Source organism: Anabrus simplex, chromosome 2, assembly GCF_040414725.1.
Source record: "Anabrus simplex isolate iqAnaSimp1 chromosome 2, ASM4041472v1, whole genome shotgun sequence".
Classification (NCBI taxonomy): domain Eukaryota; kingdom Metazoa; phylum Arthropoda; class Insecta; order Orthoptera; family Tettigoniidae; genus Anabrus; species Anabrus simplex.
This window is the reverse complement of record NC_090266.1, coordinates 991,728,869-991,755,207: the sequence shown is the minus strand read 5'-3', so window position 1 is coordinate 991,755,207 and position 26,339 is coordinate 991,728,869. Positions and strand designations below refer to the sequence as shown.

General features: G+C 37.0%; 1 protein-coding gene across 1 annotated transcript in view; it reads left to right on the top strand.

The window, feature by feature from the left end:
• Nucleotides 1-26,339, top strand: part of RhoGAP19D (Rho GTPase activating protein at 19D) — a 528,281-nt gene that overhangs the window by 282,707 nt on the left and 219,235 nt on the right. Inside the window, exons 19-20 of the mRNA XM_068226072.1 lie at nucleotides 2,815-2,973; nucleotides 15,115-15,330. Coding sequence (XP_068082173.1) covers nucleotides 2,815-2,973; nucleotides 15,115-15,330 — 375 coding nt within the window. The remainder of the gene's footprint in view (nucleotides 1-2,814; nucleotides 2,974-15,114; nucleotides 15,331-26,339) is intronic.

Here is a 26,339-nt window from a genome sequence, read left to right as displayed (position 1 = left end):
TAGGAGAATTCAGATTGGGACAAAGGAACGAAAGAGGGGACTGGTTGAATTCTGCACTGATCATAATTTAGTCCTTGCCAATACTTCATTCAAACACCACAAACGATGGCTGTATATGTGGAAAAGACCTGGAGACACTGGAAGGTATCAAATAGACTTCATTATGATTAGGCAGAGATTCAGAAACGAGGTGTTGGATTGCACAACTTTCCCAGGAGCAGACGTGGACTCTGACCACAACTTGTTCGTCATGAAATGTCACCTGAAGTTGGAGAAATTGAAGAAAGGAAGGAATGCAAGGAGATGGGATGTAGACAAGTTTAAGGAAAAGAGTGTGAGGGATTGTTTCAAGGAACATGTTGCGCAAGGACGAAATGAAAAGGCTGAAAGAAACACGATAGAGGAAGTGTGGATAGCCATGCAAAATGAAGTCGGTAGGGCTGCTGAAGAAATGTTAGGAAGGAAGAAAAGATCAACTAAGAATCAGTGGATAACTCAGGAGATACTAGACCTGATTGATGAATGACGAAAATACAAGAATGCTAGAAATAAAGACGGCAGAAAAGAATACAGGCAATTAAAGAATGAAGTGGATAGAGAGTGCAAGGTAGGTAAGGAAGAATGGCTGAAAGAGAAGTGCAAGGATGTCGAAGGTTGTATGGTCCTAGGAAAGGTAGATGCTGCCTACAGGTAAATCAAGGAAACCTTTGGAGAAAGGAAATCTGGCTGTACGAATATTAAGAGCTCAGATGGAAAGCCACTTCTAGGGAAAGAAGACAAAGCAGAAAGATGGCAGGTATTATCCAACAGTTGTATGAAGGTAAAGAAGTAGATGAAAGGGTTCTGGAACAAGAAGAGGCTGTTGATGCTGATGAAATGGGAGACCCAATTTTCAGATAAGAGTTGACAGAGCTGTGAGAGACCTAAATAGGAACAAGGCACCTGGAATTGATGACATTCCCTCTGAATTACTGCCTTAGGAGAAATCAGCATGGCAAGGTTATTCCATGTAGTGTGTAAGATGTATGAGACAGGAGAAGTGCCATCTAATTTTTGGCAGAATGTTATACGTATTCCCAAGAAAGCCGGTGCTGACAAGTGTGAAAACTACTGCACCATTAGTTTAGTATCACATGCCTGCAAAATTTTAACACGTATTGTTTACAGAAGAACGAAAAAACAAGTTGAAGCTGAGTTGGGAGAAGATCAATTTGGCTTCAGAAGAAATGTAGGAACACTTGAAGCAATCCTGACTTCACGTCTGATCTTAGAGGATCGAATTGAGGAGGACAAGCCCACATACATGGCGTTCATAGATCTAGAAAAGGCATTTGATAATGTTGATTGGACCAAGCTATTTAAGATTCTGGAGGTGATTGGGATCAGATACTGAGAACGAAGAATTATCTACAATCTGTATAAAAATCAAGTCTTCAGTCGAGGGCTTTGGAAAAGAGGCAGCAATCCAGAAAGGAGTGAGGTAAGGCTGCAGTTTGTCCCCGTTCCTCTTCAGTGTTTACATACAACTGGCAGCAAAGGAAATCAAAGAGGAATTTGGAAAGGGAATCGCAATCCAAGGAGAGGAAATCAAAACCTTGAGATTTGCCGATGATATTATTTTATTTGAGACTGCAAAAGATCTCGAAGCTGCTGAATGGTATGGACAAATTCTTGGGTAAGGAGTACAAGATGTAAATAAATAAATAAATAAATCCAAAACAAAATTAATGGAGTGCAGTTGAACGAAGGCAGGTGATGCAGAAAATATTAGATTAGGAAATGAATTCTTAAGGGAAGTAGGTGAACATTGTTACTTGGGTAGTAAAATAACTAACGATGGCAGAAGTAAGGAGGACATAAAACGCAGACTAGCACAGGCAAGGTAGAGCATTCTCAAGAAAAGAAATTTGCTCACTTCAAACATTGATATAGGAATTAGAAAGATGTTTCTGAAGACTTTTGTGTGGAGCGTGGCATTGTATGGAAGTGAAACATGGATGATAACTATCTCAGAAAGAAAGAGAATAGAAGCTTTTGAAATGTGGTGTTAAAGAAGAATGTTGAAGGTGAGATGGATAGATTGAATCACGAATGAAGAGATACTGAATCAAATTGGTGAGATCAATTTGGCTAAATTTGACTAGAAGAGACAGAATGATAGGACACATCTTAAGACACCCAGGACTTGTTCAGTTGGTTTTTGAAGGAAGTGTAGGCATTAAGAATGGTAGGGGTAGACTAAGGGATGAATATGACAAGCAGATAGAGCAGGTGTAGGATGCAATAGTTACGTCAAAATGAAAAGGTTAGCACAGGATAGGGTTGCATGGACAGGTGCATCAAACCAGTCTATGGACTGATGACTCAAACAGCAAGAACAACAACAATTTTTGGAACCAGAAAATAACTGTGTAGATGAAGTGAAGTGCATGTAACATAAATTGTGAAATACAACTATTTAACTAGAAGTAAGAGTGACTACCTCTGCGGAGTTTGAACCCATGATGTTGGGATCTGGAGGCTTACACACTAACACTGATTGATCCACAATGGGAGCTTATGTTGGACAAGCATGTGTGAACTATAGCATTGATCCTTATTTGAAGAGAAGGCTTAATACCCTAATACTGTAGTTATTTTATTTATGCTAAATACTATAGTTACTTATTAACAATTGAAAGAGAGTTATTGCTAGGTAGTTGAAGATTTAGTTTTATTCAGAGTTTTATTATTATTATTATTATTATTATTATTATTATTATTATTATTATTATTATTATTATTATTATTATTATTATTATTATTATTTTACAGGATAACAGGTGGCAAGATGTGAATGTCATATCAAGTCTCTTGAAGTTGTTTTTTCGAAGACTTCCAGATGCCCTTCTAACATCAGAACTGTATTCTAACTTCATTGAAGCTGACAAAATTGAAGACTCTAATAAACGTATGGCAGCTATTAAAAAGTTGGTAAGTTTTGAACCAAGCACTAATTAGTTAATAAGGCATATCATTGGAGCAGAATGCAGACCTTCTATATCAGAATTGTGAACTTTACAGGACACAGAAAAAAACAATTTTAAATTGTGTGCTGTGACATAGGAGTTAGAAATGTGATCTTGTATGAGGAAGTATTTGGAGATAAATTGATAAAGGATGATTGTGAAACATATTCAGCAAAGTATAGTGAATATAAACATCTCTTCATCCAGAAATTATAAAAATTTGACGTTGGAGGTTTGCATTCTGCAGCATTGTTATATTGTATTATTTTATAATGGCTGACTTGATGCATCACTCTGGCTAGCTCCTTGACCAGCCTTGACAAATGGATCCTTGCACTGTAATCGGTTAGTTTCATAGCTCGACTCGTAGCGCTGGCGACCATTGTTTGTGCAATAGAAAGTAATACTCTTCTGTGGAAGAGGTATTGACTTTGTTTGCCAGTTTATCTTAATTTAGAGGTATGGAGATTGTAGAATAGATTAATATTGTTAAAATTATTAATCCTAAAGGCTACTTTCCTTGATATTTGCCAAAATAATGTCATGTGAAACTGCTAAGAGTTGGTGCAGTCCAGCTAACATTCTTTAACTGCCAGTAATAATAGCAATCTCTTTCAACTACAGTATTTAGATACGTAAAATGACCGGCTGCATGGTTTGGGTCAGGCAACTGTCATCTTGTATTCGGAAGATGGTGGGTACGAACCCCACTGTCATCAGCCCCAAAGATTATTTTTGCGTGGTTTCCCATTTTCACAACAGGTAAGCGCTGGGACTGTACTTTAGTTAAAGGCACAGTCACTTCCTTCCTATTCCTAGCCCTTTTCTATCCCATTGTCGCCATAAGACCTGTCTGTGTTGGTGCGATGTAAGGCAAATTGTAAAAAAGTGAAAAAGATACATAGTGGAATATACTGCAAGGAAATTGTTCAATACATTCATCTTCTGATGTTAGGAAAGTTATGATGTTTAGGTTTAGCATTGTTGTTCAATTAGTTTCAAAATTCTTTGTATGCAGCAGTTGGCAAGGGGGCATGGTCAAAAAATATCATTCTTGCTTCTTTGAACTAAAATATTCAGAGGAGATCCTGAACAAAACTGTGTGTGGATAACAGAAATATGTCAACTCAAATCTGTTTAAATGTTAATTTTAATATACTGTTGTAGATTACATTTCATACATAGTATTTTGCACTAAAGTTTTATATAAAAATTCATAGGTAATCCTTAGTTTCATACGTTGGCCTTGGTGTTCTAACAGTAATGGTTGCTACTTGTTTAAATATTTAAGTTGCAGTTATCTTGGATAACATTGTATTGAACCCATGATTCTACCTTGCTAAAAAAGATCGCAACTCCAAGATGGAGTGCAACTATATTTTTTATTGCAAGCTCATCTCACGCTCAGTGGCATGGCAACTCACAGCGGGAGGCAAGCCATCAAACATTCGAATGGGGTCGGAACATTTCGGTAGACATCGGGTAATTAATAATGAAATTCTGGATAATAACTCTCATTGCGAGAGATTTTGGTACTGTCATTAACAAAGAAATTAGTAATTAAGAATGTAGGGAAATATCTGATGAATCTTAAGTCCACAGGGTGGAAATGTATTTAATTAGGTCTGGAGAGACGTTGGCATCTACGTTGTCCGTGAGGGAAACACATGTCAAGGACATACAGTAAAAATGCGCGGCAAACCTAATGCACGATACTAATACACCTGTTGAAGTAACAGGGAAAATCAGCAAATAACACCATCATGACTGGAAAATTAGGTGGAATCTCTAGAGTGAGTCTCGAAGAAATCGGTACAGTGGTCTGCAATCGGAATGATTACACCACAGTACATCACGCCAAGCATAGCGTCCCTAGAAAATGCTTAAATACCCCCTCCTAAGACAGGAGCGTCAGTCGTAATTATATGTTCTGAGAGTGTGAACCTATGTCAGGCAACATTAAAGAAGATGACTTAAAGTGGGCGAAATAGACTTGTAGAATCTCTAAAGCCAGTCGGTTTGAGGGATGAATACTTTACGAAGTAGTAAATGGTGAACGAAGACAAAACTGGCTATTGAACATTGTAGTTACATATATCACGGTCGGGGAAAAGAAACAAAAGTTTAATAATTATAGGATTTCTGAACTTCTCATAGGGAGACAGCAGATTCATAGATAGCTTTTATGAATTACTGCAGACAATGTTATGTTTTTTAAACGGCATGGGAGGATAACAGTCTGGCGGAGATAAGCTTTTTGTCTCGCGGTCAACCGTGTCGGTGAACATCTGGTTAGAAAGGAGTTGGGAAGATGTGACAAACTGCATTAATTGAGTTCTCGACATGAAGCGAGGAGGTTTAGCTGTTCTATGTGTATAGAGTAATTTATGGTAACCTGTGTTACTTCAAGCTAAGAGTAAAATATGTGTATGTATAAAGTTGTTGTTGTTGCTAGTTGCTCTACGTCGCACTGACACGGATAGGTCTTATGGCGACGATGGGACAGGGAAGGGCTAGGAGTGGGAAGGAAGCAGCCATGGCCTTAATTAAGGTACAGCCCCAGCATTTGCCTGGTGTGAAAATGGGAAACCACGGGAAACCATTTTCAGGGCTGCCGACAGTGGGGTTCGAACCTACTATCTCCCGAATACTGGATACTGGCTGCACTTAAGCGACTGCAGCTATCGAGCTCGGTATATGTATCAAGTAATATTCAATTGAAGAATGTATCCTACAATGATGAAGGGCAAAGTTGGAGTTGGCTGGCATAAGATGAAGCCAAGATAATGCCATGCCACACAACAACAATTACAGGTCTGTCTGATTTAAATATTGTTTTGTAGTTAGAGATGTAAATTCTTGTCCCTTTAAATTAATTAATTAATGAATGAATTAATTAATAAATCAGAACATCGCTTTGTATAAGTGGCATGTGTAATCAAGTATATGCAATGATGAGGAAGTGTCTTGTCGTTATTCTAGTGTGGAAGCGAATTGTCTATTATTTATGTTGGCGCGCGAGACTTTAAAATGTGTTTAAATTAAAAAAAAAAATGTAAATGTGAAGTTAAATATTGCAATGAAAATCAATGAAATAATGTTTGAACTGGTAAAAGTTACAGCAATGAACAATAAAGTAACCGTTATGAGTGTGATGAAGTCTAATATAAAATTATCAAATAATAATAATTTTTTTTTTTTTTTTTTTTTTGCTAGGGGCTTTACGTCGCACCGACAGAGATAGGTCTTATGGCAACGATGGGATAGGAAAGGCCTAGGAGTTGGAAGGAAGCGGCCGTGGTCTTAATTAAGATACAGCCCCAGCATTTGCCTGGTGTGAAAATGGGAAACCACGGAAAACCATCTTCAGGGCTGCCGATAGCAGAGGTGCCAACTATTACGGATTGTCCGTAATGATTACGGATTTCACTTCGCGATTACGGCATTACGGTTGAAGGGGAAATTATTACGGAAAAGCAACCTTGTCACGATAAAAATTAATTTCTGCGAAAAAAAGGAAAGAAGTAAAAAATGTTCAATCTCTTAGAGCATTACTGGTCAACCCGCCTCGTTTCAATGCTTGTACGTTGGCTACCAAACATATTTGGCAGTTATTTGGTCGTCACTTCCTTTTGTTTCCCGCGAGCGTTGTGAAATCACGGCCAGCTAAATAGATATACGCTGCTCTCTTAGCTAGAATGACGCGGGAAAGACGTGACGTATCAAGTCGGCCGTGAGGTAGGCCCTACTCCTTGCTTTGCTGTTCTCCAGTGCGCACATTCGGTTCTGTGTTGTGTTCGTAGAAAGAATGGTATACTCGTATATTTAGCGCATTTCAATTCTAATTATCCTAGACGTTGATTCGAAAAGTAGTGATTGGTTTTGTGAAATGAAGCGGAGCAATTGTCAAATTGCATCTTCTTCTAAGAAGACAGCAGTGTTGCAGAAATATCGAGACGGTTACACAAAGGAATGGCCATGCTTGCTTGCCTCACGTGTTAGTGAAAACCACGTGTTCTGTAGTGTGTGTTCGTGTGATTTCTCTGTGGCTCACGGTGGACGAGATGATTGCAGAAGACACATAGAATCCAAGAAACATCACACATACGGCGAATCAAAATTACGAAACCAGTCTGTTTCATCGTTCTTCGTAAAAAGTAACGAAACTGCGGTGACAAATGCCGAATTATTGTTCACATCATTTCTTTTGGAGCATAATATTCCGCTATCAGTTTCAGACCACGCTGGAAATTTGTTTAGATCGATGTTCCCCGACTCAAAAATATCTCAGAAATATGGTTGTGCAAGAACTAAAACCTCTGCTTTAGTTCAATACACGGCATCTGAGGCAAAACAGGAATTAAGTGAACTTTTGCAAATAACGCCTTTTTCCTTGGCTACTGATGGTAGTACGGATTCAAATGCAGTTAAACTTTATCCTATAGTTGTCTCTTTCTTTAATGCTCAGAGAGGTCAAATATCAACTCTTCTATTGTCATTGTTAGAGAGTAGTGACAATACTGGTGAGGGAATTTTCTCTGTAATTAATAGTGAATTGTCTTCTTTAGCCATTCCATGGGAAAATTGCATTTCTTTTTCATCTGATAATGCATACACAATGATAGGGGCAAATAAAGGTGTTGCCAAATTTGTGAAGGACAGGCATTCTTCTGTTTATGTCCCGGGTTGTTCATGTCATCTCATACACATCTGTGCGCAAAAAGCATCAGCCCAATTGCCAGTCAATGTAGAGAACTTTTTGGTTCAGTTATATTACTATCTTGACAAGAGTTCTAAAAGACAAAACACGTTGAAAGTTTATCAGGCTGTTTGTGGCACAGAGGGTCACAAAATTTTGAAATATGTTAGTACCCGTTGGCTCTCGCTTCTTCAGTCTATTGATAGAGTTCTTGAGCAGTGGGAAGCTTTGACACTCATGTTTTGTAGTGAGACCCACCATAAAAGTGAGACCACCAAGCAATTTGAAACTGTGAAATCTTTCATACAAGACCCACACACAAAACTGTTTTGCTACTTTCTTCAGAGTACACTTCCTGTTTTTAACTCTGTGAATATATTTCTGCAACAAGATGCTCCAGCCATACATCTTCTTAGGAGGAAACTTACTGGTCTTTTAACTGACCTATTGGTCAGATTTGTTCAGCCATGTTCTCTTCAGTCAGAATCTACCTCCCTTTTGAGTGTTGAATTCAAGAGGAGGAAATACCAGAAAGCCAATGAGGACTTGGTAATTGGAGCAAAAGCTAGGGCATACTTGAAAGATAATGACTGTGATGAAGAGATGTTTTATAATTCTGTAAGAGAGTTTTATATGGCAGCTTGCAGTTACATTACCAGGAAATTTCCCCTTGATGATGAATTTCTTCAGCATGCCGAAGTTGTAGACATCTCTCTCAGAACGAAGGTTTCCTATTCATCTCTTGAATACTTTGTTCGACGATTCCCAACTTTGGTCAAAGAAAGTGAACATGACAAACTTGAAGAGGAATTTGCAGTTTACCAGTGTGATACTTTCCCGGAATATATTGTACATGGACCTAACATTGATGTTAATTGGGGCAAGATTGCAGAGCTTAAAAATGAAAGTGGACAGATTAAGTATAAAACCTTAAGTAATGTTGTATTTGCAGTACTAAGTGTACCTCATAGTAACTCTCCCACAGAAAGAGTTTTCAGTGTTGTTAGGAAAAATCAGACAGAATTCAGGCCTACACTAAGTACATCTACACTGGAATCGCTTATGGTTCTGAAGACGAAAATGTCATCTCAGGGGGAAGTATGTTACAAGAAAACCTACACCGAAAAGCAGCTGCTGGGTGCGAAAAAAGCTACAAAGAATTTTTTATTGCAGAACTAACAGGTAATGAGCAAATTTTATTGTGTTATATGATATACTTTAGAATAGATTGCTGTAGGGCAAACGGGGTGCTTTGGATTTAACTCGTAAAAGTTTTTGGCGGGGGGGGGGGGCTGGTTAAAAATGGGATTACTGATAACCCACTTCAAAGGTTGGCACCTCTGCGATAGTGAATAATAGTAGTAGTAGTAGTAGTAGTAGTAGTAGTAGTCACGTCAGGGTAAATTTTGAGATGTTAAATTATGCGTTCAGCAGTTATAAACGAGATTCGCGGTATATATCGAAATCCAGTGAAGTATGATAAGGTTGGCATTTTTGGGAAACTTAAATTTTGTGAAACCATGTCTTTGTGATACAGAAAATCATGGTGTGCTCTTTTGCTCCTGGGGTCAGGAAAAATTTAGAGAAGCAAATTGTGAGATCGTTATAAAGTTGGTTGGTCATGGGGTCGCTTGTATTTAAAAAGTTTCAAACAAGGAGTAAATGGATTGTAATGGAAATGAATTATTGTGAGAATAGTTAGGAAGATTTTATAGGCAGAGTGAGCCTGTATTTTGAGTGATGTAACATGAACAGGATGCCGAGGAAAATGGGTCTTGTATTTCGATGGAGAGGAATTTTTGTGACATTGTGTATAAGTTGAGGTGTAATATTTCTGAGACAGGCTGTATAAGATGAAGGATGTCCTGTAGCAATTTGGAACGGTTGATTAATTTAAAGTACAAGTTGATGTTTCTCCCACGATTACTATTTTATGTCAACCGTAGGTAACGGCAATTAAGTCTAAATGACTGTTCTATTTGATACCAGCAAAGTGCATTTTGTGATAGCCGACCTCATGAACGAAGTACATTCTGACACATGGTCAAGATAATACTTGATTATTGTGAATTGAATTCTATTCTGTATCTTTAAGAGATGAAATTATCGCTGACTAGAAACATTGCGGACGTGAAAAATGAATTTTATTAGAATGATAGTTTAGCTTAAGTAGATTAATGAAAAGTTACTTCACTGGACAGTTCACGGTGATACATGTTTGGAATGTTGAGATGAAAGGCCAGTTTGAGCCTCATACTAGTTATGCCATGATATTGTGATGGTAGTGATTACTGTTTTCAGTGACATTACGTAAAAATCAAACGAGAGTTCAGTTTATTTTTATGTAGCGAACTTCACTGCATGTGTTGAGATTGTAGTGAGGAATAGATTAAACTATTCGGACATGTTGTTTAATTTCACTTCATAGAGTTTCAACAAGGATCAGATTTAAATATCCGGACATTGTGTTAAAAGTTTCGATTTTGCCTGGCAGTATGAATGTTGTGTAGATACCATAACATTGGCTGAACAATAGATTTAGGATGCCGCGTGCATTATATAGATTAAGGACGAGTAGATGCAGTAACGTTGGCTCAACAGGATTAGGCTGTCATCTGTACAGGGTCATGTCATGTAGTGAATATGAATGTGAAAGGTATTAGCAGGTACTATTTAGGCCATGTTTCAGCATAATTCTTACTAGCCAGAAGGTACTCCCATAATAGCGTTGCATCAGTAGTGCCATGAATGTAAGGGTTGTCCCATGTGGAAATCTAGCTAATGGAGACTGATGCTTACAGCTTAGCCGGGCTTGTTCAAGTTCGATGAACTTTCGTTTTTTAAAATTTACTTTTCTTTACTTTAAGATTTATCGTTTGGGTGTCCGGTATATTATGATAGTGTCGTGTGTTTACACTTAGTTGTTTTATGTAGGATCTACACTACGAATGTGGTTTAGATTTGACAACTGTTAATATGTGTATTTTATTTTCATTTTTCGTTATTCACATAATTCATGAGAGACGTTGATCTACTGATCACTTGTAGTTCAGTTTAATGGGACAAGTGTAGGTGGACAGATTTGTAATGGTAGTTGTAGTTACAGAAAATTGGAAGATTTCCTTTTATTTGTGTTATATTGTGGACTTGTAATTTAACAAACTTAATGACGTAATTGTTTAATAACCTGAAAGCTGGTTTAGTAAGAACATTTTCAAGTGATTTATCACTTTTCTTTTTAACTTCAGTGTTTGGCATTTCTTCTAAATGTTTAATGAATGAATGTTTTCCTGCATTTCGCAGTTTTGTTCCTTCAGGACGATGTAACGTAAGATCCCCTCGGATCAAGTATTGTTGGTTCCTTCTGAACATCTGCTTGGGGTGATGCGTCTTTCAGCATCGGGATTCCTCTGTGACTTAAGGGTTGTCATGAGATGACGATACATGGTGGAATTTTATTTTTGATTGTGATAATTGCTGTTAACTTGTAATGAACACTATGCTTTCCAGTAATATTTTGCAACCTATCCAAAGCAACTGATAGTCGATTTGGTTTGATTAAGGGTCCATTCGGGGGGGATGTTCCAATATCCGATAGGTTAGTAGACTGGTGGGGATAACCTTAATTAAATGTAAGCTATTTGTGTGTCTTAAATATGGCAAATAGGACTTGACCTTGGATTTATGGGACATAAGAACATATTCTAAAATGAACTTCGTCTGAATGTTGCCCACAGCAGCATCTTTCTTCAAAACCCCTATTTTCCTGTAGAAAGTATAATTTTTTATATCTTCAGATTTTATTTGTACCTTTCAGTTCTTTCTGCTTCCCTTGTAGAGTACTGTTAGACACACATAGATATATGAATGATTTATTTAGTCTTTCAAAGTTATGGACATTTGTCTCTGTCTTACACTTTACCAGCATTTACACATTTAGTAATTTGGAGTAATATACACAACAGAAAAGGTATTTAGTCAATTATCTCTTATATTAAGCTAGGTGGTGGTGGTGATAAAATGGGGTAGTAATAATAATAATAATAATAATAATAATAATAATAATAATAATAATAATAATAATAATAATAAAAAATTAGGGATGATACTACAATCCTAATTGCCTTATTGACTCTAGAAAAGAAAAATCCACAATACATTAATAAATTGGTATGAACAGCATAAAGAAGGGAGTGAAGGATACCTTATTGGAGTCAGAGTAGTCACAGTGGGAGGAGGCAGAGTAGTAGTAGTAGCAGCAGTAGCAGCCGCCTATTGCCTTTTTTAGACGTTTTCTTGTGGAGATATTTTGTACTAGCTGTTTTAAGCTGTTTGCGTCTGATATCCCCCAACCTTCTGAGGAAGATGGTTCCATTTGCATTTAGCTGAAACTATGGAGGAGGATTTGAAAGCAGAGGATCTATGTTGGAATGGCGAGAAGAGTTGCACATTGTGCTCTGTATTTCTTTTCATGGTATTCAGAGAGGTTATGGAATAGTTTGTACAGATAGGATGGGGGGAGTGTAGTTGAAGAGTGCTGTGTAGTAGACAAAGAGTGTGAATTTTACGGCTGTCCTCGAGATGCAGCCTGTCAAGTTCGTCATACAATTTCGTCACGTTATCTGTGTATTTTAATTTTCAGTTGAGTTACTTTCATGCACAACCAGTGTATATTTAGTCTCATTTCCTCAGTTTGAGGCATCAGTCTGAGTGGATGTATGGCTTACCCCTTTATCAATTTTAGATTCAAAATTGCCTGTACCTTCATTATTGGATGTTATACACCTTGCATTAGGATTTTGAAAATCACGAGCAGCTTAAATTTGTTTTTGCTTCTTGGGCAAAAGCGGTGTGGTGGTAGTAATTATTCTTTGGGGACTCAGTACTAGTCACCTTATAACTAGATTAGTTATGGAAGAACACTGATGGTACAGAATTTTTTTCTTTTGTTTCCTCTTTTTGCTTGCAAATGAGTAGTCACATGTTTGGAAATGAATGCTGCTGGCAACAGAGGGAGAATTACTGTTAGTGACGAAGTTATCACAAGAAATCACTTTAAGCCACTCTTTAGATGCATCCTGCTTACAGGAAATTCATGAAATGGTAGTGTCCCTTAGCTCTTTTTTCACGTTCAAAGCACAAAACTGCATACAACAGTATGACATGTTCCAATATTTGTAAAAACAATTCAAGAAAAACAAATCACTACTCTACGCAATTAAAAAACATCGAATTAGCTCATTGTTTGGGACAAAGTTACTGTGAGAGATTGTTTTAGTTTCTTAAGAAGGAAGGCATATTTTCCACTATTGACTTAGTTAATGTAAGTTGCAGCTTTCCAGTCTGTCGAAAACACTAATTATAACACAATAACATACCTGTAAAAAAAAAATACACAATATTAAACAAAGAATGACATGTTTCGTTCTACAATAACATCCTCAGATTCTATCAAATTACTTGAAATCATGCATAATATGTACAGTATTGTTTACATTGCGCTAAGTTGTCAGTGATTGAGAGTTGTCAATATTATGAACAAATAATAACAAATAATCATTGCTCTAGTTTTCAACAGTCACCTTATTAACTTAGAAGAAATGCTTTTGTACTTATCTAAGCTGCTAAAGATCAGTCCCTTGCCTTCAATCACTGCCCCTGGGCTGTGGTCATGATGTTGTCGAGTAGCCAAGCAGAGGGCTGAGTGGAAAGTTTCTGTGGGCGTTTAACTCTTTTCTATGGAGAGGGGAAGGGAATTAGAAGAGTGTTGTGGATCCTGCCTTCAGTCCATTGGAGAGGGGAGAGAGTTAACGTTGCTTCTTCATGTTGTAATGTATGTAGTGTATTACGGAGTAAATGCAAGTTAATGATTTTGATTAATTAAAGTATGGAATTGAATTAGAGTATCATGTGAGACATTACTTTTAGTGATAAATAATAACCTAAAAGGTAGGCTCGAGTGGTGGAAGACGTTGCGTAAATTCAGAGAATTTATTAAAGGTAAGAATATCCTAACCCACATTTTGGACATATAAGTCAGAGATTTTCTCCCGTGGGATTCATTAAGCACGAATGCAAAGAGTGTAAATGTTGTTCAGGTGTTAATTAATAAGAGGAGGGGAAGTGTGGGAGTGAGAGAAGTGTTGGTTAGCACATGGTCAGTGTGAGGTTAAGCCTGCACACTTACAGAGCATAGAACCTCCCATATCTTGTCATCTTGCCTAGCAGCCCAGGCCAGTATAGGGAAGGGTAGCCTGGTGTAGAGAAGGGCAGCCAGGTAGGTTAATGCAGCATGTGGTTAAGCCTACACTCTGGCTCAGCTCTAAATCCCTAAGGTCACCCAGACTTGTGCCAAATGAAGGGAAGGGCAGCCAGTTAGTTAGGTTAGTGCGAGGTTAAGCCTATACCCTGAGCTAGCGTTATGTTAGCTAAGGTGTGACGCCGCTGTGTGGATCAGGCCAAATACACAGCGCTTTGATTGTGGATAAGAAGTTATTATATTAATAAAACCACCTTTCCAATACACAATAGTCCTTTATAATTAGGATAAAACCATTTAATTACAAGTAGGACATGTTTCGCTCAATCTTAGTGAGCATCATCAGCTATAGATAACATAATCCATGGTGGGTCAGGGCCCTGATCCTGGTATATATAACGAAAAAACGTCTAATATACATTCATAAAATACGAATTTTAACAATTTAAAAATAATCAATAAGATTATATTATGTCTATTAAAACAAATATTGATCATTAAAATTGCTTAAAATGTAAGTGGAATGAATGACATGAAATGTTACTATAGTATGTAATGATTAAATGTTTGTATAAATCAATGACCATAATAATCTTCGCTCAATTGCATTAGACTGTTTATGATTAAAAACAGTTATTCACAAAAGGGTGATCTCTTGTAATGAACTATGATGTTGTTTTTTTAAAATAAACACGATGAGGAATGCTAAAATCACATATATTGGTTGAAAAACGAACTGCACTGATGATAAAATGTTGTCTGGATCGGCGTAAATAACCTTATGGGACTTCGTAATTAAATGGTTTTATCCTAAATATAAAGGACTGTTGTGTATTGGAAAGGTGGTTTCATTAATATAATAACTTCTTATTCTGAAATCCAATACGGTTTTACAATGAGATTTATAACTTGATTGTGGATGCCGCCGGACCATCCAAAATACCCTACTAATATCTTGGCATACTGTACATGTAGCATTTACAAATATTGTATGTGCAATATTTCAAAACTGTTTTGTATCTCTTATACTGTACATATGTGATTTTCTTCTGCCTGATATGCAGTCTCACTAATCATTAAGAGCATTTATTATATGTTATTGTTAACTAGAACAGTGACTGCAAGGGATTATTTTTTCTTTATCACAGGTACACAGTTTACCAGACTGGCATTTTGAAACATTGAAGTACCTTCTGTTCCACTTGAAGAGGGTGGTAGAGCATAGTGAGAGAAACAAGATGGAAGCTAGAAATTTGGCTATTGTATTTGGACCTACGCTTGTAAGAACAGCTGATGGAGACATGGTCACTATGGTTACAGATATGTCTCACCAGTGCCGGATTGTGGAATCATTAATCAGTCATGTAAGTACCAATTTCTTGTCATTCTTGATAAACAAAATAGATGTAAACCTACTTCATGGCAAATGAATGGCTTTCTTGTAAACATGTGAATGAATTATAATTTCTTCAACAATTAGGCTTGTTTTGTAAGATTCAGTACCAGTACCTAGTTTTAAGGAGTATATTACATCCTACTTAGGGAAGAACACAATAATAGGCTAGTGATGATTTATGCTTCTGGACTTAAGTGTTCCATCTTACTAATTCAATCAATCAGAATTGTATTGTATTGATTAGGTGGTCAAATTAATAAATTAACTTATTGTCATTATTCCAATCAAATATCATCAATACGGATGAAAAATGATATTTATTACATGTAACATACCACTTAGTCGAGCAGCTCGTCTTCTTTCTCCCAAGTCTTCCCAGCCCAAACGTTGCAACATATTTGTAATGCTACTCTTTTGTCGGAAATCACCCAGAACAAATCGAGCTGCTTTTCTTTGGATATTTTCCAGTTCTTGAATCAGGTAATCCTGGTGAGGGTCCCATACATTGGAATCATACTCTAGTTGGGGTCTTACCAGCGACTTATATGCCCTCTCCTTTACATCCTTACTACAACCCCTAAACACCCTCATAACAATGTGCAGAGATCTGTACCCTTTATTTACAATCCCATTTATGTGATTATCCCAATGAAGATCATTCCTTATATTAACACCTAGATACTTACAATGGTCTCCAAAAGGAACTTTCACCCCATCAACACAGTAATTAAAATTGAGAGGACTTTTCCTATCTGTGAAACTCACAACCTGACCTTTAACCCCGTTTATCATCATACCATTGCCTACTGTCCATCTCACAACATTATCGAGGTCACTTTGCAGTTACTCACAATTTTGTAACTTATTTATTACTCTATACAAAATAACATCATCTGCAAAAAGCCTTACCTCTGGATACACTTGTTTACTCATATCATTTATATATAAGAAAACATAAAGGTCCAATAATATTGCCTTGAGGAATTCTCCTCTTAATTATTACAGGGTCAGATAAAGCTTCGCCTACTCTAATTCTCTGAGATCTATTTTCTAGAAATATCGCAACTCTTTCTGTCGCTCTTTTGTCTAGTCCAGTTGCACTCATTTTTGCCAGTAGTCTCCCATGATCTACTCTATCAAATGCTTTAGACAGGTCAATCATGATACAGTCCATTCGACCTCCTGAATCCAAGATATCTGCTATATCTTGCTGGAATCCTACAAGTTGTCCTTCAGTGGAATAACTTTTCCTGAAACCGAACTGCCTTCTATCGAACCAGTTATTAATTTTGCAAACATGTCTAATATAATCAGAAAGAATGCCTTCCCAAAGCTTACATGCAATGCATGTCAAACTTACTGGTCTGTAATTTTCAGCTTTATGTCTATCACCCTTTCCTTTATACACAGGGGCTACTATAGCAACTCTCCATTCATTTGGTATAGCTCCTTCAACCAAACAATAATCAAATAAGTACTTCAGATATGGTACTATATCTTTAGTATATCCCCAGAAATCTTATCAATTCCAGCGCTTTTCTAGTTTTCAACTTTTGTATCTTATTGTAAATGTCATTGTTATCATATGTAAATTTTAATATTTCTTTAGCATTATTCTCCTCCTCTATCTGGACATTATCCTTTGAAACAACAATCTTTACATACTGCTGACGGAATACTTCTGCCTTTTTAAGATCCTCACATACACACTCACCTTGTTCATTAATTATTCCTGGAATGTCCTTCTAGGAACCTGTTTTTGCCTTAAAAAACCTATACATACCCTTCCATTGTTCACTAAAATTTGCATGACTGCCAATTATGCTTGCCATCATGTTATCCTTTATTTATGTTCATTTCATTTGACTGTTGACTTTATGAAGAACAGAAATTTAAAAATTAATTTTATAACTTTTTGGTGTAGTATGTTTCATTTTAATGCAACTTACTTTTCAAGTCATGTGGAGAAGTAGGAACATGAACACGCAATGGTTAAACAGAACGACAGGTCAGTATGGGAAGAGAAAGCAACATGAAAAAGAGACAAACATGAAAACACAAAAGGACAAGAACAATATCCATATCTTAATATCCTTCTTTCTTTCCACTGATGATCTCTGTCTTAATCATCCTAGTTCTTCAATATTCATACATTCTCAGGCCCTAATGAGCTTTGTAATGCATCCCAACTTCATCAAAAGGACAGACATCGACATTCATAGAGGTGCCACTTTGACATACCTTCAGTCATGATATGGGAAGTGCAAGATAAGAAGTAAGCTGGATGAACAGAAGATGGCTCTCTTTTTAGGCAGTATGCTAAGTCTGTGGTTAACAAACCAGGTTTTACAATGGAACTTAAAAGGTACTTAACTTTGCATTATGCTATTCCTGAAGTGTTGCTTCTTCCTTGAGATGGTTACTCTCCTCACTTAAAATACTTGTTAAACTATGTAGATCAGGGGAAATTTTTAGCACATAGTACAAGCCTTTCACCACATATCAAGAAACGTTCTAAGGTGATGAATAAGGTGCAGATGTTGTTGAAATGTCATTTTTTCCTCCCCTTTGCATTAGGAAATTCATTCGTTCTGCATTATAACACACTATAATAACATGTTTTTATTCTGCATTATTTTGCATTTTTTTCTGATTTGTGATCATCAGTCATTATTTCAACATTGTAGAAGGTTTTAGGTCAATATATAGCTTTTGAAGCATGTTTAGATCATTTTAAATGTGTGTTAAATTGACAGCATAAAAAAAATTAAATTTCTTTTACATATGGTTAAATATCTTTAATAGCCAAGCAAACTGACAGCAGTTGTTGGTGACTAAGAAAGGGTAAGGAAACGATGTATACCTGTGTGTCTTGTGTTTCCGACATATATGCAGGAACACAATACATAAATCTGATAATTAGCAGAAAGCATTTCCTAACATGTCTCAAGCACAACAAATACACCAGCCATAGCCCCCACCCCTGAAAGTTGTAACGAGTGGTAAGAACAAGTGTTTCCAGCTTTTTTTTGGGGGGGGGGGGGGCAAAGTACTGCATCCGGCAAATCATTATGTATATATTTATATACATTCCCAAGTAAATTAAGAGATATTATTTCTGTAAATTTTTTTGCTGGTGGCTTTACGTTGCACTGACACAGATAGGTCTTATGGCGACGTTTCTGTAAATTAAGAGCTGTGCAGTGAAAAGAACAGGGATATATTTATAATAAAACCTTTGTTACACAGTCACCAGAATTCAGTTTGGTCAAATATTTTAAAGTCATTTTTACTTAATTCATACCATTTTTCCATATATTTTAGGGCATTTTCAGAAACTTCTTACGTCAGTATCTGCTGCCCCCCCCCCCCCTAGTGATGAGATTATAGAGCGATATGGTGTAAAGCTTTCTTCTACACTGGACATACATATTATGGTCTACATTGTATAGAAAGTGTAGTTGTTAGTTCTGGGTGTAACATGTTATATCAAAAAGTACATTATAATAACTGTTGCTGTTGCAAGGAGCATAATAGGACTTGTTAGAAGTGGCTAGTAGTTCTGTTCTCAGCTTTGGTCAAATTACGGATGAATTAAATACTCCAATTTTCTTCATTTCTTGATCTGAAATAAAAGAAGCTATCCAAAAAGAGAAGAGAGGGATATAGGAATTGTTAGGACAAAGGCACACTTGCAGAATGGGGGAACTGAAGTGAAGAAAAATTAGAATATAGGATAGCTTTCATTTCTTTCCTTGAGGTATTTCAATAGTTTTTAACAAAATAACAAAAATACATTCTCCTCTTATTTGTTTCATCACTGAACATAGTTACCATTTTGTCTTTGAGTTGAGTCTACAAATAAGTACCTCTCTGTATTCCCCATGTAGCTATGATCAAGATATCAACAGTTGCCTAAATAGAAGCTCAGCTCGCTGTTAATATTTTGCTCTTAGGAGTGCTAGTAGGATGTCCCTCTTGACAGCCTTCTTAGTTCCAGTAGGCACGAATTTCCCTTGTTAATACACATGTTTTAATGATTAATGAAGTGTTTGATTGTAAAGGAGTTTCTAATTCATTAGCTAAGATTGAATAAGTATCACACTTTAGGAACCAGAGGTATGTTGCGTCTGTTATGTGTATTAACTTTATTTCATCTTTTTGATTGTTTTAATTATTCTGTGCCCATGTAGACCTATGTATGTATCTGGGAAAAGTAATAATGTTTAATTTTCGTAGGTGGTGGTTTGCTACAATGGTATACTGTTCTGTGCCATACTGCAGGAGTAAGAGCGAGAAAGTAAAGGGGATTTCATTTCACAAATTTCCATGGCATTCAGAGCTCGGACAGAAATGGCTCACTGCTATTTCTAGAGATGTATTTGTAGCCAATTTTGAGTAGAGAGCTTTGTTCTTGTACGTGATTTTTGCCCTGGGCTGAAAATGAAAGATACATTCTCCCCATTGTGTTTGAAGATTATCCTTCACATTTAAACATTTAATTAATTAATTAAATTATTTTATTTATTTATTTAATATTTACTTAAGCCACGCACAAATTGAGTAAAAATAACGTTATGAAAAACAACGAATGGTTTACAAAACAGAATCAATATAAAAAGGCAAGATAAAACACAATGTAGAAATCGAGAGATATGTGCAATACAGAAAAAAACATTAAAAAACGCAGAAATGCTGCAAAAAATAAGTAAATTAACAAATGAAAAATGAGAAATTACAGTGCAGCCAATGAATAGCCATTGTTGAAGCTGTCAGAAGGTCGTCAATAGTTCCGGAGAAGAATCTGTGTGGGCAGGTTGAAGGCTCCAAGAATGCATCGCAGAGCCACTTCTTCCATACCCAGTGCCCACTCTGTTTAGTGCATTCCGCATAAGATGAAATGCAGGTGGGGATTGAATAGGGTCAAAGATTGATCTCAGTTCATCGGGGACATTAGCAGTCCACACTTCATTCCAGGTTCAGAGTCTACAGTAGTTTGCTTTCATCAGTTTTTGAGCCAGCAGCAGGGGAGGGTATCTGGATTTCAGTTGGGTTGAAGCGATTCTATGTCTTAGTCAATTAGAAGTGGTTTATTGGCCTACACTCATTTGCTTCTTGGATGAGATTGTTCATGTGGTGTAGACCTGGAGGAAGGATGTGGCTAATGACTGGAAGCCAGTGCAGTGGGGTTATTTTGATGACCCCGCTAATAATCCGCATTGTCTGATTCAGGACTGTGTCAGTTTTCTTGGTGTGGGTGCTATTCAACCAGACAGAAGAGCAGTATTCAGGTGTTGTATACACCAGACTTAAGGCAAAAGTATGTAAAGGTTCTGCTGTGGATCCCCATGTGCTGCCAGATTGCTTAAATAGGATGTTGTTTCTTGTACTTAGTTCGACTGCTAGGTTGGAGAGATGTTTACTGTATGACAGTGTCCGGTCCAGTGCTGCACAGAGACATTCTGGGTTTGGGTTGTATGATAAAATGCTGTCATGGAGAGTCACTTTCAAGGTGATCTTGACCAGTATGTTATTCAGATGAAAGAAAGATGTTTCTCTTTTGCTTGTGCTAGACATAAGGCATCACTTTTGTAAGAAATTTGTTGGTAAGCAGAGATATTTCGTTAGTGTGTTCTCAAGGCTCTTAAATATTGTGTTGTATGGCTATGTAAATATCATCAGCATAGACAAATTGTCTTGACACAGTTCTTGGGATGTCTACAAGATAAACATGGAATATCAGAGGGACTAAAATGGAACCTTGCAGAAATCCATTGTTTAGTCTTCTTGGTTTGCTCATGATCACCTGAATTATTCTATTTGAAACCATGCAATTGATTATATTTGTAGTGTTTTTACACTGTAAGGTTTTTAGGAGTGTGTACATAGAACTGTCATAACTTCTGTCGGTTATATCTTGTAAAGTAAAATCTGAACGTGCTATTGTTTGGTAATTGTGAATTACGAAGCATGGCAACGCTGTATGTCAACGTCCACGAGGTCACCTTCATGACTCCGCCAGTAACCAGCTTGCAGTTTGCCAACAGCAGGCAGCAGTGAAAGATGGAGTGGGGAGCGTATGAGTATCGCGTCGCTGTATTGGTGTTATTTCATTGCGGAAAGCGAGCTAAGGAAATTTTTTTCTATGCTGAAACCTCTTTGTATCAATGAATGATTTGTGTTCCGGAAAATAGCCCTGTTTAAACAAATGGGTGCAACTGTTGATAGAGTTCGATCGGGCCATCCTAGGTGTGTACACAGAAAAGAAGTTGTGAATGCTGTTTGTGCAAGGATTCGATGCAATCCTTCGCGCAAACAATTTTGTCTTGTGAAATGAATATATCTCCACGAACTATGTTACGTGTTTTGAAAGATGATTTATGTTTTGGTACATATAAAAGATACACAGGACATTTACTAACTGAAAAATTAAAGGAGATACGCTGGGTTTGATCCCAGGTTTTGTTGACGATATATGGGGGAGCTTGTATCATGACATCCTATTCACAGATGAAAAAGATATTCACCGTGAAAGATCACATGTACGCATGATCCTCCAAGGAAGCAAGAGAGAAAGTTCTATGTGTGCAGCGTGGATATCACCCTGCTTCTATCATGGTACGTTATGGTGGGTGGTTGCTTGGTGGGGAGTTTTGTAGGTGCATTTTTGCGAAGCTGGAGTAAAGACTTCTGCAGTTGTCTACCAGACAATGTTGAAAAAGTTGATACCGTATAACAATTCAAAGCAGTTTGAAGGGAAATCGTGGATTTTTCATCCTTCATACTTGTGTGTCCTGAACACAAAGCAAAAATGACACAGCGGTAGTTGGCAACCAATGTCCCATGGTTCATTGCTGCTGCTGACTGGCCTTGTGGAAGTCCAGACCTCAGTCCAATGGATTATTCTCTGTGGCAGAAGCTTGAGGCGATAGCATGTCGAAAACTGCACTGTAATATTGAGATGTTATAAAAATCAATCGTGTCATCTGTCAAAAACATTCTACTGGGACTATTCGTGGAGCTATTGATGAGTGGCCTCGTTGTCTCTGCCGCTGTGTTGCCGCACATGGTGATCATTTTGTTCATTCTGTAGCATTTTTAATATTTTTTCAGAATATATTTACATTAATGGGTTTGCATAGTTTTATTTACTAGTCGTATGCTTCAAAAGTACTGACAGAACCTATGGCGTTCTGTGTATATTGACCCATCCCTCCATACAGTGTCAAAAGCAGTTGTGAGATCTATGAACACTGCACTGGTTTTAAGCTTTAATCCACCACTGTACAGCTAACCCTCTTTTACCCTGATACTCTCATATGCCTTCTCTACATTTACAAAATATAAGTGTATATTCCTTCCATTGTTACTTGACACATCCTGAAAATCTGGTCATGACAGCCCCTCTGAGATTCACAATTAAGTATTTATTTATTTTCCACCTAGTCGATACAATGATTGCTTAAGGCAATTTTTAATGGTCAAAAGTGGTACATGTTTCGTATATTATCAACATCTTCAGCCACATAACACTGTTTAGATGAAAAATATATAAAATTGACAAAGTAATGCTTTAGAGGAAGTGTCCTTAAAAATTAACATAAGATTGACAAGATTAAAACAAACAAATAACTCAAGAGAAAATATATAAATTATTTCTACAATAGAAAGCAGTCGTCAAGGAAACACTTGTACAATATTCCATAGAGAAATTGTCCTAATAAATATTCTTTTCTTAATAATTCATGAAAAAAGATCAATTTATAAATTAAAAATTATACAATTTATAAGTAATTATCGAAATGAAGAAATCCTGAAATCCTGATATCACAGTGCGGCTCTTATTATTAATGTAGATGAAAATATAACTAATTCCTAGTTGTCAAATCTTATTAAGCCTGCTTTCCTTTGGAACAGTAACTCCTGTCATTCTTTCACAGTTTTGCGCCGGGTGTAATATTGATGATGCGTTCTTCCTTGCTCTTGCACCTGAGGAGGTGGAGGAGCGGGGGATATAGGTGTGTCAAGAACTTCCTTGCTGTCACCTATAGCTTCAACTGAGGAGGAATAAGTTGTAGGGCTATCTGTAGGTGGAGAAATTCCAATTCTTTTTTCTTGATCCTTCTCAAGCATTTTCAGATATACTAGAATTTGATAATATAATGGATTCTTATATTCTAAAGCCTCATTAAGGTTATCATTTTTCTTTACAAGTTGGTCTAGATGAATGTACAGGTCTTCATATGTGTTCATTAAGCTGCCCTTTTTTAACTTTTTTATGATGGTCAGGTCTTGTTCTATGTTAAAGTTAAAAAAGGGCAGCTTAATGAACACATATGAAGACCTGTACATTCATCTAGACCAACTTGTAAAGAAAAATGATAACCTTAATGAGGCTTTAGAATATAAGAATCCATTATATTATCAAATTCTAGTATATCTGAAAATGCTTGAGAAGGATCAAGAAAAAAGAATTGGAATTTCTCCACCTACAGATAGCCCTACAACTTATTCCTCCTCAGTTGAAGCTATAGGTGACAGCAAGGAAGTTCTTGACACACCTATATCCCCCGCTCCTCCACCTCCTCAGGTGCAAGAGCAAGGAAGAACGCATCATCAATATTACACCCGGCGCAAAACTGTGAAAGAATGACAGGAGTTACTGTTCCAAAGGAAAGCAGGCTTAATAAGATTTGACAACTAGGAATTAGTTATATTTTCATCTACATTAATAATAAGAGCCGCACTGTGATATCAGGATTTCAGGATTTCTTCATTTCGATAATTACTTATAAATTGTATAATTTTTAATTTATAAATTGATCTTTTTTCATGAATTATTAAGAAAAGAATATTTATTAGGACAATTTCTCTATGGAATATTGTACAAGTGTTTCCTTGACGACTGCTTTCTATTGTAGAAATAATTTATATATTTTCTCTTGAGTTATTTGTTTGTTTTAATCTTGTCAATCTTATGTTAATTTTTAAGGACACTTCCTCTAAAGCATTACTTTGTCAATTTTATATATTTTTCATCTAAACAGTGTTATGTGGCTGAAGATGTTGATAATATACGAAACATGTACCACTTTTGACCATTAAAAATTGCCTTAAGCAATCATTGTATCGACTAGGTGGAAAATAAATAAATACTTAATTGTGAATCTATTAAAGTGCGATACGGACCATGAAGCTGATTTTATGTAGCCCCTCTGAGGTCTGAAACCACCCTGGTTTCTATCCAATTCACTCTCTGCCATTGATCACATCTTCCTTTCCTTAATTCCTATGAACACCTTGCCTGGTATATTTCATTTTAGTTTCAGGATATTGTGTCATTAGTTTTTTTGTTAGGCTCAACACTCTTTATTTGCATTTTTTCTAGTACACTCAACTCTCGATTTACCATAATTGGATCAATCGCGTTGCTGTTTAACCACAATATCAAAAACGCTAAAAATGCACAAGTGTTAGGAGTTACTGTAATACAGAATTACAAAGGGTCGGGATAATATTTGCAGGATGATGTTTTCGTCACCGAAAAAATTGTTTTGAGAAACTTGAGAAGCAAAATAAAGAAAAAGTGTTCCTCGGTACAAAAGCAGAAAAAAATGACTGATTATTTTCAGAAACGGTAAGTTAGGTAGTCTGATTATTTTTCTTTGCCTTATTAGTTTCAAAGAAAAGTGCTATCATCGCCATAAGACCTATCTGTGTCGGTGCGATGTAAAGCAACTAGCAAAAAAAAAAAGCTGTTTATTTTTCCATTTATTAATTGTGCTAAGTGCTACTTTTGCTGCAACATATTGGGTAAGTTAATAAAAAACAATACAGTAGTATCATTTATTATCATTTTTCACTGTACTTCCAGTACACCTGTTCTATTTTTAACTTTCTGCGGGTTAACTGCGATTTTACTTATCCGGGAAGCCTTAACCCTGCATTATCCTGGACCGGGCGAGTTGGCCGTGCAGTTAGGAGCGCGCAGCTGTGAGCTGGCATGCGGGAGAAAGTGGGTTCGAACCCCACTGTCGGCAGCCTGTAAGATGGTTTTCCGTGGTTTCCCATTTTCACACCACACTTTTTTTCTTTTTTGCCAGCGGCTTTACGTCGCACCGACACAGATAGGTCTTATGGCGACGATGGGATAGGAAAGGCCTAGGAGTTGGAAGGAAGCGGATGTGGCCTTAATTAAGGTAAAGTTCCAGCATTTGCCTGGTGTGAAAATGGAAAACCACGGAAAACCATCTTCAGGGCTGCCAACAGTGGGATTCGAACACACTATCTCCCGGATGCAAGCTCACAGCCGCGTGCCTCTAACCGCACGACCAACTCGCCTGGTGTACCTTAATTAAGGCAACGGCTGCTTCCTTCCCATTCCTAGGCCTTTCCTGTCTCCCATCCTCCCCATACGACCTATTTGTGTCGGTGCGATGTAAAGCAAAAAAAAAACAAAAAAAAAAAACAAAAAAAAAAACCCTGGTTAATCGAGAGTTGAGTGTATGTAGAAAACTACTATTGAAAGGTTTTTAGGTAAGTAGGATATTTCTCATCTCCCCAGTACTTCATTTGCTCACAACTTAAGAGTACAGCAGATTAGAAATACATGTTTTGTTGTGAAAGTCATACTCTTTGGATTTCATGATTATTACTATAGGAATGTGTGCTGTAAATTTTCATCTTGTTTATCTCCTCTTCCTTGCTGTGAAAAAGGGGTCCTGCTATTTGTCTGATTTTTTTTTTTAATTTTTAAAAAACTGTTTGGCACATACCGGCCTAAATTTGGTCCTTTCCTGCCATGACGATTGCTGCCCAGCCAGATGGCCTGCAGGTATCGATGTACCACAGCATGATGACAGCCTCAGGCATACTGCCTTGTTTCATGACTAGGTTCACTGCCTCTTACATCAGGCAGCTCGTCAGCTAGTCTTATGGGGCCGAATTAACCCCGTTCTAGCCCTCAGTCCAGAATTT